General features: G+C 52.3%; 1 protein-coding gene across 4 annotated transcripts in view; it reads left to right on the top strand.

Annotated features, from left to right (window-relative positions):
* The window catches only part of TRAF3IP1 (TRAF3 interacting protein 1), a 63200-nt gene that overhangs the window by 13983 nt on the left and 35263 nt on the right, over positions 1-13954 (top strand). Inside the window, exons 10-16 of one of the 4 annotated variants that reach the window (XM_047084916.1) lie at positions 3002-3103; positions 5278-5298; positions 6148-6211; positions 6621-6704; positions 7797-7920; positions 8121-8157; positions 12835-12911. In XM_047084916.1, the coding sequence (XP_046940872.1) occupies positions 3002-3103; positions 5278-5298; positions 6148-6211; positions 6621-6704; positions 7797-7920; positions 8121-8157; positions 12835-12911 (509 nt within the window). Of the gene's footprint in view, positions 1-3001; positions 3104-5277; positions 5299-6147; positions 6212-6620; positions 6705-7796; positions 7921-8120; positions 8158-12834; positions 13575-13954 lie in introns of those variants that run through there. The other 3 variants (XM_047084915.1, XM_047084914.1, XM_047084913.1) reach the window with 3 other exon arrangements.

Genomic DNA, 13954 nt, shown 5'->3' with positions numbered 1-13954 from the left:
AGGCGGCAGTGGGACAGGTGCGTCGCGTCCCCGCCCTGCTGCTGTGGGGCCATTAGGTGCATGAATTCGGGGTTTCAGATGGGGTGATCCTTGATGAGTGTCAGTATTTGTGACGTTAAATTCTTCAGAAATATTAAGAAGCTTGAGTGACATTTAAGAGAAAATATAGCGTAAATCTTTTTTTTAATGTTTTTTTAAATTTATTTTTGAGAGGGGGCGCCTGGGTGGCGCAGTCGGTTAAGCGTCCGACTTCAGCCAGGTCACGATCTCGCGGTCCGTGAGTTCGAGCCCCGCGTCGGGCTCTGGGCTGATGGCTCAGAGCCTGGAGCCTGTTTCCGATTCTGTGTCTCCCTCTCTCTCTGCCCCTCCCCCGTTCATGCTCTGTCTCTCTCTGTCCCAAAAATAAATAAAAACATGGAAAAAAAATTAAAAAAAAAATTTATTTTTGAGAGAGAGAGAGTGTGAGCATGAGTGGGGGTGGGGCAGAGGGGGTCTCACCGACGAACTTGACGGCGGGGGGGCGTGCTGCCGTTCGGCCACATCCTCTCAAAGTATACGGATCTCCTTTCTGCGGAGGCTCAGCTGCGGGCAGCTCCGAGGAGGGGAGCCCCGGGCAGCCCCCGTAGCACGGGAGAGGGGTGGGTGGTGCCGGTCGTGTGAGCGGAGACCGCCACCTGGGGCAGCCGGCCGGGCGGTGACCGTCTGCCCGTGTCCCAGACCAGAGGGAAGACCCCGTTCCTGCCGTTGCCACCTCTTGGCCTCGAGCAAACTTCCTGGGTGCGTGGTCCGAGCCGCAGGCCCCTCTGTGCTCAGTGGGTGTAGAAGCACCTGCCTTGAGGCTAAATGAGCTCCGCCCAGAAAGTGGCCAGCTTGTCGCACGGGGGCCACACGCACCTGCTTTGCAGATGCCCCGTTAGTTACTGTGGGTCTCGTGCTGAGATGGTCTGATGGGATGGAAGTACACCCGAGTGGCTGTGTAGACCTGTGCCCTCACTTGGTGGGTGTTCTCTCCGGAATCCTGTGGCACACAGTTCTCAGTTGAGAGCTTTGCAGAGATTGGAACGGAGCCCGGTGCCCCCTGGCGGCCACGAGTGGAGCCCTGCACCCGGTCCCTGGGCGGTGCCCTCCCTCCGCCCCCTGCCCCTACGTCCGCCCCTGCAGGTCACCAGCATGCCTGTCACAGGGGTCATCTCGTGCTGTCGGGACTCCGCTTTCTCAGCTGCCTCACCGTGGCTGATTTTCCAGTTGGGCGTGATTTCCAGATCCAGTGCTGGGTCTGCTCACTGAGCCTTTCCTCCCGGGTCCCCTCACCCCGAGCTGGTGCTGCTAAGCCACGCTGGCCCCTGTTGTGCCTGCTCCCCGGGCCCTGGCCTGACTTCGGCCGCAGCGGCCCGCCTGCGGGACCGGGGCGTCACGGGAGCGTTCCTGCGTTTTGCTGTGTCCTCCCTCTTGCTCTCCCACGCGCCCCGAACCACCCCACAGGGAAGCTTCCGCTTCTTCCCTGCTCCGTATCGGAGCGCCAGCTGCGTGATGGGCCTGTTCTCTCTGCCGCTGTTTGACGGGGCATGGGGACATCCTTAGAGCTGCGTTGTGCTCGGGTGCTCTCACCCATGTCCTGTTGCTTTGCTGTGTACAACTTTTTATTATAAAAATGCAGAGTTGGGGCGCCTGGGTAGCTCAGGGTCCAGTGTCTGACTTCGGCTCAGGTCACGATCTCACGGTTCGTGGGTTCGAGCCCCGCGTCGGGCTCTCTTCTGACGGCTCGGAGCCTGGAGCCTGCTTTGGATTCTGTCTCCTTCTCTCTCTGCTCCTCCCCTGCTTGCACTCTGTCTCTCTTTCTCTCGCTCAAAAATAAACATTAAAAAGAAAGAAAGAAAGAATGCCACAAGACCTTGGAAGCGGTGAAATGTGACACCAAAGTGTCATTGGTCCCCTTGAGATAGAGGCAGAGGCGATGCATTTGGAAATCACTTACCGTGTGGTGGGTTTTGTATAGTGTAGGAAAGTTTTGACACTTTCAAATAAAGTGTAACAACCTATAGTTCTTGTGTTTTCTTTTAAAATTGATGATCTACAGTTGTCAAGCTGATGTTTAAGTTTAGATTTATTTTTGAGGTTAGTATATCATATTCTTTGGTTGTCTTATAGATCATAAATAATTAACTATTGGAATCAGGCTGTTTAAAGCATTTTTATAGATCCAACAAAATTTCCTTAGGAAATTGCGTGTCTTCTATTGTGTGTAGTTCTGTTACATAAAATCAGGTCTTTGATAGTTAATGATAGTTTGACTCTGATATAAACTGTTTATTTGAATACTTTAAAGAAATTGTAAGGTTGTGTTTCAGGAAAGGGAACAATTTTTCTAATTTTATTTTTGTCTCCTGATTTCATTTTAGAGAGTGAGGTCCTGTGGTGATGGGTTAGCTTTCTACCCTGGGTCCTGCCACAGTTTAAAATCTGTTCCTCTAGCACCTCCCGCCCCTTATTTTTAGTATAAAAAAATGTTTTATTAGGTGTTTGATATTTTTTCTATTTTTTATAGACATTGGCACATTAGTCAGCCATCAGTACACGAGTTATTTGGGAACTTTCAATCTCTAGGACTGTGCACTGTGCTGGAAGGATTTTTCTCTTTGCGCTGCTTTCCTGACACGGCCACCTATTTGCGGCTTCTCAGTTGGGCCTGGCCGCAGTGGGGAGGCGGGTGGAGAAGGTTCTGGAAATGGCGGTGGAGGGGCTAGTTGGCTTCGGCCGTGGGGACTCCACGCCTCCGCCTGGGCTGAGTGGGCCTGGGGTCTGCTCACAGTCCGGGCACCCCTTCCCTCTCCTGATCCCGCAGCCACGCTAAGAGGAACGTTCTGGGTGTGAGTTCTCCAAAGCTGCCTTCGATGGGTGTTCTGGGAGTTTGTGGGGTGGGAGAGCAGGGTAAGTACTGGAGCCGGAGGGGACCCGCCTGTGTGTGCGTCTTCGTGACCCATTTTAAACTGTTTTATGTCAGGCACAAAAGAAGCTAATACTAACTCAGCTAGCGTTTCAGACGATAATTCAGCTAGTCTGAGGCGTGAGCACGTCGAGCCAGGACCAGCAGTGAAGCAGAAAGGTAAGCGGGACACCCGTCTCCTCACTCCTTTCTCGGTGAGGGAGAGGGGTCCCCCCAGATGTAACCCCGGGAGGCTCCTCTCTCCCCAGAGGGCGGCGGCCAGGTCCCCTTGGCTTTCTGACCCACACGGAGTCCAGTCCCTGGTTCTTCGTCGGGACTGGATGTGGTGGGTGGCCCACTGTCGCTTTTTCACATCAGCTGGGCTAGGGCAGGCTGGTCACTGCGTGGTGACCCCAGTGTCCTTTCTGGGGTGGCGGGCGGAGCCCAGGCGGAGTCGGGAACGACCCGAACCGAGCTTCAGAGTCACTGCTGGAGTCCCGTCGGCCCAGCCGCACACCTCCCACGTTTCGTGTTCAGAGAGGACTTTTAAACAGCTCGGGACACTGCCCTGACCCGACGTTTCTGTCATGTCCTCGGGGTGTCCTAAGTCGCACCTTGGTGAGATTCTGCTCTGGGCCTGGTTTTTCTCTGCATCGAGAAAACATTGTGGTGAAAGATGCGTCTGGCGTTTGTCGGGCACGTGTCGGGCTCGGAGGGGACGTCCCACAGCCAGTGTCTGCGGGCCGGGTGACACTCGTCGGCTCGTGCACGCCGCAGGCCGGGTGCGTGGCAGGCCCGAGGCGGTGGGCACGGGGACCCAGCCTGGGGGGCGCCGTGTGGTGAGGGGTGCTGGCCGGGAGCGTGGGGGCCACGGGGCCGCATGGGGCTGGGTGCGTGCTGGCTGGGCGGCTGAATCGCACGTGGGTCGCGTCAGTTGGGTCCAGGCGGGGGCGGCCTGGGCCGTGTGGGCGGTGGGGGGACAGGCAGGTTCCGGGGTGCTCCAGGCAGGGTCTGCCCAGGGAGGGGGTGTGCGTGGGCGGGGAAAGAGGCAGAGCTGGTGAAGGGTCCGGACGAGACCTGCGCCCCTGAGGCTGGAGCCCTGGCCCAAGGGCGGGGGACCCCGCCTGCGAAGGGGTGAGGCCACTCTGAGCTCACCATCCGGGTGTCGGCCTTGAGCTCCAGCAGCCGCGGTGTGTCCCCAACCCGATGGCGTGAGTTTCGACGAGAGCTTAGGAGTCTGGGGTCCAGGGCCAGGCAGCACGGTGTTGAGGAGAGGGTCTGCTGCTACCTGCTTTGGCCCCAGGGCAGGCCCGTCCCGGGGTTGAGCCCAAGCCCCCCGTTGCCATCACCCCGTCCTTCCAGTGGCGCCGTCTGGAAGCGCCATTTCCGGGTGCTTCCTAACCACCAACCCACAGTTGCACTGGGCCTGGCCCCTGCCCTGTCACTCTGTGCAGCGTGACCTCCGGGAGGCTCCTGTGTTCCCTACGTACGGGCCCTGTAGGGCCTGCCAGTTCCCGTCGCCCTGGAGGCGTGGCCTCTCCTGTCCCTAGAGCCACCTTCTTTGGGGCACTATTCACGTGGCTCTCTGACCGGTGACCAGAACGTTCTCAAGTGCGCCTCAGCGGGCAGGCTAAGGTGTCCGAGGAGCACTCTTCCCCCTGTGGGTGCGTGTGTGCCCTCGGGGCGACCCTGGGTCCCTGGCGCTGACTCGGACCCGTGCAGCTTCAGGGCTTCTGCAAACGTGGTCGTGTCACACAGAGATTGTCCTCCTGTGACTTGGGGTCCACCCCACCCCTGCCGTGCTTCCACTCGTGTGCTTGTGGCCACGTAGGTCACTTCTGTCCCCAAAAAGCAGCCCTTGAAGAAGGATCCTGGGTGAAAAGAGCAAAGGTAGCCCATAGGGAGCTAGGCCGTGGCAGAGCCCTGCTGGCCAGCTCTGCAGGGAGGGCCCCGTCGCTCTTGTCCAGTCGTCAGAGTGCCCGGAGCCTTGTTTGCCAGGTCACCCCTCTCGTCCCTCGTGTCCCCGTCGGTCTGCTGGCGGCTCCCTGGGCGTATCAGCTATTGCCTGTATCTTTCATCTGTGTGTGTGATCCCCTCTCTTCATATCCCTTTCGTCTTTTCATTAATGACATTTTATGGGTCATAGTTTCCTTTCTTCTTTGTCTTTCCCTCTTTGAAAACAAAGTGATCACAGTGGGACACTGGAAAAGGCTCCGAGGAAAGGGCCGTGTTTTCCCGACAGGCGTTTGTGTTACTTAGTTTGTGTTTTTCCCTAGTCCTGCTCGTTTCATATTCCGAGCTTCACTAAAACAAAAGTCGGTTTTCTGATGTGCCTTTTTTTTTTTTTTTTTTAGGTGACTCCCCTAGTGATACGGGTAAGGAATGGCCTGAACTAAATGTGTTTGCTATAAATTGTGTGTGTGTGTGTCAATATGAACGTGTACTCTCAGATTTGTTAAGGAACCATACGTGTCCCACTTTAAGATTTAATCTACACACCTTATGTTCCAGAAGAATGCATCTCAGGACTCTTTCCAGAGTAAAAAGTACATTTCTAAATTCAAATTTTGATTCATTCTATTGTCTAGAATACAAAGGCTTTTTACTTTAAATAGTGGGATGAATTTAATTGCCTTAATAGAGTTTGTTACTTACTGATTAAGTCCTTTCACCAAAATGAAGAAGCTTTATTCAGATTACAAAAACAATTTGGTCCATACCCAAAGTAGAATCTGTTTAAATGCAGAAAAACATGAAGAAGGTGATGAAAAGCACTGTTTCTCATGGAAATGACTGTCCTTCTAGGACCCCTGTCGTGTGTGTGTGTGTGTGTGTGTGTGTGTGGTGACGAGACACGCTCGTTACTGTTACATGTTGGAGTGATGACGTTTTGTGCAGAGGGTCCGGTGTGCGGCTGGAGTCACTAATACATGGTGTCAGGTGACCCTCTTGACACCGCTGATGACACACGTCCGTCCTTCTCAGGTTGTAGCTGACCGGATCCACCCACCTTTTCAAAGAGACAGAATCGGTTTGTACTTCCAGGGTTTGAACGCCGTCTCCCAGATCTTCACCACCTCTAGAAACGACTGTTGTGTCTTCGTTAAAATGATAGACGAATAAAGCTCGTTTGCATTTGCACTTACCCGATGGCTGTCTTTTCAAGCACTTACCTATTTGTGTTTCTTCCTTTGTGAATTGCCGATGCGATTGTCACGCTTCAGAAGAAGTCGGACCTTCTGTCCAGGAGAAATCCGAGCTGCCGAGCGAGCTTCCGGCCAACATCAGGTCTGTGGCCAGCGTGTTCTCTCTTTGCACCTTCTGCCGTTTGTCCGGTGCTTGAGCTGAATTATGAGGAAATGCCTGTACAAAGAACGCAAAAACCGTTTGCTTAATTTTCACATGCTGGGTATAAGTAACTACACATAGGGCATTTTAAAGATTTAGGGAAATTCATAATTATGGTAATGTTTTGGTTACTTTTTGGATCTTAAATTTAATGAAAATACAGGACTAAGAGACGGATACTTTCAACTTGTCAGGTTACTGGAATGTTCTTAATGCTCTGCAGACTGCGTCCTGACCAGTTGACGGTGGGAGATTAGCGATGACATTAGCGACTGGGTTTTCTGTCGTCCCCTTTGAAATGTGCAAGTGTGTCACATTCCCTCTCTGGTTTTCCAATATCTGGGTTTAGAAAACCACCTCGGCCTGGGAGTGCGAGACCAGCGCCTCCCCGGGTGAAGCGTCAAGACGGGGCGGAGGCGCTCACGGCGGACAGGTGAGGCCTCTGCTGCGAGGCGGGGTGAGGGTGGAGAGGGCTTCCTGATGGGGGAGTGTGTGTGGGAGGGGTTCGGGGCATGCCGGGGGCGGTGGGGGGGAGCACGGGGCGAAGCGAGGCTGGGCCCCGCCGGGGGCAGGATGATGCTTTCGAGGGTCGAAGGGCCCGGTGCCGGAGAAACGTGTGCCATTTCAAGAGCTGACGCCCAAGCACAGGTTCCCTCCTGACCTTGTACAAGGTCCCCGAAGCCAGGAAGAGGGTGTGCACATGTGCATGTGAGCCTGCATGTGTGTGCGTGCACTTGGCTGTGCTGTGATCGTGGGGAGGGAGTTACGGGCACTCGGTGAAGCGTGGTTGCGTTAGGCGGGTCGGGAGGAGGAGAAGGCAGGTGGGAGCCGCGGTGCGTTTGGCCTGGAGGCTTGCGGTCCAGGCACAGGTGCGGCAGGAGTTAGTGTGCGAGCAGAGGGGAGCTGACAGCGGCCTGCAGTGGGGTGGCAGCGGGCGGGGCAGTTCCTGAGAGTGGCCACGGGAGGCCTGAGAGAGCCCTAGGATGGAAGCGGTCACCTGGGGGGACAGGGCCAGGCCTGCGGGCTGGGCAACTGGGTGTTAGGCTGACTCAGACCGGTGGTAGGACTCGGGGGAGAGGAGGCGCTGGGCAGGGAGCAGGACCCAGAAAAGTGGGACCGGGGGAGGCTGCTGTGTTCTGGGAGAGACCCAGAAGCAGGGGTCTGTGGCCACATTGCCACCCCTGCCCTGGTGTTGCAACTTGGAAGAATAGGGCCCTCCAGGTGAGAGGCTGCAGGCGGAGGGCTGGTGTCCAGAGAGTGCGGCCAGGGGAGGGGCAGGGCTCTGGGTGGGGGAGGCCCTGGGGGCCCTTGTGAGATAGGGGCACAGGGAGGGGGCTGGGTGAGGACCAGAGGCCAACGTTAGTGGAGGCACAGAGGGCAGGACTCACAGGGACCCAGGCCTACATTCTGTGATGTTCTGGAGGTGGTTGGTGGTTGAACTCCTCCCTTGGAGCCCGGGGCGCATGGGATTGATGCAGACGTGTGGCCAGCACATTCCTGTGTGATGTGATTTCTGGTGCTCCAGGACAGGGAGTGGCAAAGCCGTGGCCAGTGTAATTGTAGATGCACAGAACTCCGACGGTGAGGAAGACGACCAGTTTGTGGTGGAGGCCGCCCCCCAGCTCCCTGAGATGTCCGAACTTGAAGTGGTGAGTTAGCGGGAGCGTGTTTTGGTAGTTGCACTTGGACGACGCTGGAATCCATGCTCCCGCATTCAGGTTCCGGAGACGAACGTTCCTCTAACCCTTCGGTTAGATGTCCGCCTTCTTTAATTCTGTCGTTGCTTTGGGGACATCCGCAGAGGCAGGATTTCGAGAATCAGCTTTTTCCTCCTTCCTTTCCTGCCCAGGTGCCAGCGGTAGACGTGGAGGAAGAGGAGAAACACGGTGAGTGTGGGGTGCACCCAGCTGTGCGCGGGAGGGGTCCCGTGCCCTTGAGCTCTGAGCGCCCTGTGTCGGCCAGGGTTCTGAGGAGCATCAGTGAGACACCGCAGCACGGATGGGCTCCTCCTCGGTTGGTGGCTCGTAGTCCCGGATTCGAGGGGTGCAGCGCCCCGGGACCCTGGGGCTCGGTCAGTAGCTTCCAGCGTGGCGTGGGGTTAGGGTAGAGGTTCGACCTCTGGGGTTGTTTCCAAGTCGACAATATTTGTAATATTTGTTCTCTTCCCAAATGTCTTTGATTTCAAACAGTTGCAAAAGCAGGAAGAGTCTCCTAATGAACCCCCTTGTACCCATCACGTGGCTTCAGCCGTGATCGGCTCATCTCGTTTTCTCTAAGTCTCTGCCTGCTGCAGACCCCCATTCCCCCACGCTGTTTTCTTTGTTTTGTTTTTAAGTTTTTATTTATATTCCACTTGGTCAACATATATTGTAATATCAGCATCAGGAGTAGCATTCAGTGGGGCACCTGGGTGGCTCAGTCACTTGAGTGTCTGATTTTGGCTCAGGTCATGATCTCGCAGTTCGTGGGTTCGAGCCCCGCATCGGGCTGTGTGCTGACAGCTCAGAGCCTGGAGCCTGCTTCGGATTCTGTGTCGCCCTCTCTCTCTCTCTGCCCCTCCCCTGCTCACGCTCTGTCTCTCTCTCTTTCAAAAATAAACATTAAAAAACAATTCTTCAAAAGGAGTAGTAGCATTCAGTGGTTCATCCCTTGCATAAAGACCCAGTGCTCAATCCTGACAAGCGCCCTCCTCAATGCCCATCACCCCTCTGACCCATCCCCCACCCGCCTCCCTCCATCACCCTCAGTTTGTTCTCTTTCGTTAAGAGTCATGGTTTGTTTCCCTCTTTTTTCCCCCTCCCACGTTTGTTTTGTTTCTTAAATTCCATGTATGAGTGAAATCATATATTTGTTTTTCTCTGATTTATTTCACTTAGCATAATATACTGTAGTTCCATCCATGTTGTTGCAAATGGCAAGATTATCTTCTTTTTGATGGCTGAGTAGTATTCCAGTGCGTGCGTGCGTGTGTGTGTGCGTGTGTGTGTGTGTGTGTGTATACCACATCTTCTTTAGCCATTCGTTAGTCGATGGACATTTAGGTTCTCTCCATAGTTTGGCTATTGTTGATAGTGCTGCTATAAATATTGGGGTGCATGTGCCCCATCAATTCTGTATGTTTCTATCCTTTGGGTGAATACCTATTCGTATTTATCCAAATTACCCAATTGCTGAGTCATAGGGTAGTTGTATTTTTAACTTTTTGAGGAGCCTCCGTATTGTTTTCCAGAGTGGCTACACCAGTTTGCATTCCCACCAACAGTGCAAAAGAGTTCCCCTCTCTCCGCATCCCTGCCAACACCTGTTGTTTCTCATGTTAATTTTAGCCACTCTGATAGGTGTGAGGTGGTATCTCGGTGTGGCTTTGATTTGTGTTTCCCTGATGATGAGTGACGTTGAGCATCTTTTCATGTGTCTGTTGGCCATCTGGATGTCTTCTTGGGAAAAGTGTCTATTCATGTCTTCTGCCCATTTCTTCACTGGATTATTTGTTTTTTGGGTGTTGAGTTTGATAAGTTCCTATAGATTTTGAATACTAACCTTTTGTCCAATATGTTGTTTGCAGAGATCCTCTCCTATTCCTTTGGCTGCTTTTAGTTTTGTTGGTTGTTCCCTTTGGTGTGCAGAAGCTTTTTGTCTTGATGAAGCCCCAGTGGTTCATGCTTGCTTTTGTTTCTTTTGCCTCCGGCCATGTGTCTAGTAAGAAGTTGCTGGGGCTGAGGTCAAAGGGGTTGCTGTCTTTGTTCTCCTCTAGGATTTTGATGGTTTCCTGTCTCCCCCAGATTGTTCTCAAGCCCTGGAGAAGATCATTTCTTCTGTTAACATGTCACGTGTCCCTCTAAAAGAGAAGGGCTCTTTAAAAATATATATACAACTATAATTCTACTGTGGTAACAAAACAATTTCTTGATGTCATCAAATACTGTTTTCCTAGTTGTTTTGTATATTTTTTCTACTTTGAGTCAAAATCCAAATAAGGTCCCTGCGTTGCAGCTGATTGATGTTAACTCTTAGGTCTCTCTTAACCTCCCTCCCCTTTTCCCTCGTAGCGTATTTGTTGAAGAAGCTGGTTGGTTGTCCGTAAGAGTTTCCCACAGTTGGGTGTTGCCTGCGATATGCCTGTGGTTTTTCACATGCTCTTCTGTGCTTGTAACTTGGTTCCAGAGACCCAATCAGGTGCCAGAATACTTAGTAGGTGGTGGTGCTTCTTCCTGACGTCTGCATGTCTCTCTGCTTGTGATGTTAGCCTGGTGGCAGGACGGACCTGCCCTTCCTCAAGGTTAGCCGGAGGATGCCATCGTGTACAGCTTTGCCTCCCCAGCCGTGGCCCCAGGGCTCAGTCTCTATGGGAGAGGTGGGGGGCATGATTCATGCTCTCCCTTTGTTGATGGGTTTTCCTGAGTTTGTTTCCTGTCGCCATCCAAGCTGACTGTTGAGGGTTGGTGTTGATACCTGTATGAGATCACAGGTTTCCTTTTAATACACGTAATGTGCTTCATTTCAAGCCAAGTCAGTCTTTCTCATCAGTGTTCTGACTGTCCAGTGTTGACTCAGTGGAACCTGTTCTAGTGGCTGTCTGGGACCTTTTGACACATCCCGGGAGACTTTGCAGCTTCCTCGTCTTCTGATATGGGGAAGATGTTTCAGGCTCGCTCTGCGTGTTTCCCGCCCCATATCTGGAACCTTCCATCTCTCCACGGAGCCTGGCTGCATGTTGCCTCTGGATTGGTCATTGTGTCTAGGGGTTTTCTTACCTTTTTTAAGACGAGAAAAATGTATCCAAGTTCACATTGCCATTTCTAACGCAGCTTTACTCTTTAGAGTTTTTCCTAAGTCTTTGATTTTATACATGCATATCTGTCTCATGCCCCGCATCCTGGCTCCTAGCGCCGTCGGCCGTCCGTTTGCTGTCCCCTACAGCACGCACGGCACTTGGAGAACGCCACCACCGGTAGTGAGCCGCAGCAGATGACTGAAAACACTAGGAGTTTTCTTGGTAGGTCTGTCTGTTCTCAGGGTGCGTCCCACTGGGGACGGACAACCAGTTAACGGAACAGTTCTTTGTTAGGCTACGCTTGCCACTTTGATGTTAAGTTTCTTAGTTTCATTTTGGTTTCAGTTTTTAGGCATTGAAAAATTGGATTTAATTTTGTTTTATGTATGTAAAGTAGTCACTTGTTTCCAAGGTCAAATGTATCAAGCAACACAGATTCAGAGATTTGGGGCTTCTGCCCTGTCCTCTCCCTCCCCCTGTAGGAAACAGTGAGAAATACAGCTTATACTTTCCTTTAAAAAGTATACGTGAATACGTGTGTGTGTGTGTGTGTGTGTGTGTGTGTGTGTGTGTGTGTCTGTCTTTCTGTTCACCAGGATCTATGCTTCTCCATCTGGCTTTTGTCACTGGGCAGCGTGTGCTGGCATTTGCTCTGCAGCGGTGCGGGAAAGTGGCTTCACCCCTGCTCCCAGCCCCGGCCTCCCTCACCCACCAGGTGCTTGGGGTTTACTCAGCCAATTTCATGTTGATGTACATTTGGGTGAGATGGTGTTTCAAAGAGAATGGTGGTTTTTTTTAATGGTATTTACCCCATGGGTAATTCTTTTTTTCTAAGGAAGCTGAAGACTCTTGATTTAATATAAAAGGAGTATCTTGTGTTTAGAACCAGCTCAGAATTGTCACACGTGTTTGCAACACTTACCTGTTTAATTTACTCTTCCTCTTCATCGTTTTCCATTTACAAAGTTTTGTTTTTTTCACCTTTGAGGAGCTCATTTCTTTGAAATGCTGAAATTTTTTAAAATTTAAATCCAAGTTATTTAACATACCGTGTAATAATGATTTCAGGAATAGAATTTACTGACTCATCCCTTACATACAACACCCAGTGCTCATCCCAACAAGTGCCCTCCTCGGTGCCCCTCACCCCTTTACCCATCCCCCCTCCCACAACCCCTCCAGTAACCCTCTGTTTGTTCTCCATATTTAAGAGTCTCTTAGGTTTTGTCCCCCTCCCTGTTTTTATCTTGTTTTTGCTTCCCTTCCCTTATGTTCATCTGCTCTGTGTCTTAAAGTCCTCATGTGAGTGGAATCATATGATGTTTGTCTTTCTCTAATTTCACTTAGCATAATACCCTCCAGTTCCATCCACGTGGTTGCAAGTAGCAAGATTTCATTCTTTTTGATTGCCAAGTAATACTCCATTATATATATAAACCACATCTTCTTTATCCATTCATCCATCGATGGACATTTGGGCTCTTTCCGTACTTTGGCTACTGTTGATAATGCTGCTGTAAACATTGGGTGCATGTTCCCCTGCGAATCCGCATTTTTGTATCCTTTGGATACCTAGTAGTGAAACACTGAAATTTTATCCTTAATTTCCACCACCAGCTACTTATCAGTGGATTGCAGACTCTCTTGCACCAAATAAAGATTATTTGAAGCCGTTTTCAGTATAGAAAGAGGAAGAACAAGAAATTAGTGTCCTCCCCACCCCCTCCCCATTTAGAATGGAAGGGCTCCTCAGGGTGGACAATAACATAAAACCACTGATTCTCAACAGGAGGGCTTGTGAAGAAGATTCTGGAGACCAAGAAAGACTATGAGAAGCTTCAGCAGCCGCCCAGACCTGGAGAGAAGGTAAGGAGGGCTTTCTGTAGGGGCTGCACACACTTGGAAGGTCCCCCCACCTCCTCGGCCGGGAGGATAGAAAACTCGGGGCTCCTCCAGTGTGTCCCGGGTGGGGCCGCGGCCTCGCCTGGGAGCTCGGGAGTCAAGGCCAGAGGCCTGTTCTGCTCTGACCCCGTGGCCGTCCCCTTCCTGCCTGGTGCATCCCGTCTCCCTGCTTGCAGGGTCGGGAGGCTGGCCGCCTGGCCCTGGCCGATGGCAGGAGAAGAGCCTGGGCAGCTTCCGGTCTGGCTTTTCAGTCTGCCTGCTGTTAGTTTGTGCCCTCCAGCGGTCTTGCTTACTGGTGTGGGAGTACTTTTGTCGGGACCCACGGGCTTCCCGCCAGCCGCCACCCCTGGGCGTGTGACCCTGGGGTGCCTGCTTGCAGGCCAGGTGCCTCCAACGTCACGGCTAGGTTTCTGTTACAGCCACTTTAAAAAATAAGAGTGTATCTTCCCTTACTGGTTTTCTAACAGAAAGATGTTTTTTGGAGAGTTTCGCTGGCAGCCAGTAATTCCAATAAGTTTTACGCACACACATGCACACGTGGATAATTCTGCCTAAAACGTCCTAGTTTGTCGTGAAGATGTGGCCCGAAGCCGCCAGTGAGAAGACTGGTGAGAGTGACATTCGAAGGGCCCCTGTAGTGTCACGGGGAGGGGGAGGGGCGGGGGGGTAATGCTGCTGAGGCCTCGCTGGACGCTCATGGGGGCCTGTTGTCTGTTGCTGTGGAATTTTAATGTGTCCTGCTCCCGTTCAGGCCTGCGGAGCTGGCCTGGTGTCCCTGGCCGTGTTCCTGGCACTTGAATGTGTCCCTCCAGGCTGTTCCTGGAGGTAACCTTTGAGGCTTCGCTTGGTTTAAATTTTATAGCCTCGCTTTTTATGCAAAGCACGCGAGGTCTGTGCTTCAGACTTCCTCGGAAGAGTCCGCTTCAGAGTAGGTATTTTGACTTTAGAAGATACAAGGAGAAAAACGTCCTTGTTTGGTGAACAATTTGCTGCTTTAAAAAAAAGTA

This window comes from Lynx rufus, unplaced genomic scaffold (assembly GCF_022079265.1).
Source record: "Lynx rufus isolate CCGP_SWC_20201006 ecotype Redwood Valley unplaced genomic scaffold, mLynRuf1.p SCAF_2, whole genome shotgun sequence".
In the NCBI taxonomy this organism is placed as follows: domain Eukaryota; kingdom Metazoa; phylum Chordata; class Mammalia; order Carnivora; family Felidae; genus Lynx; species Lynx rufus.
This window is presented reverse-complemented; position numbering and strand designations above follow the sequence as displayed.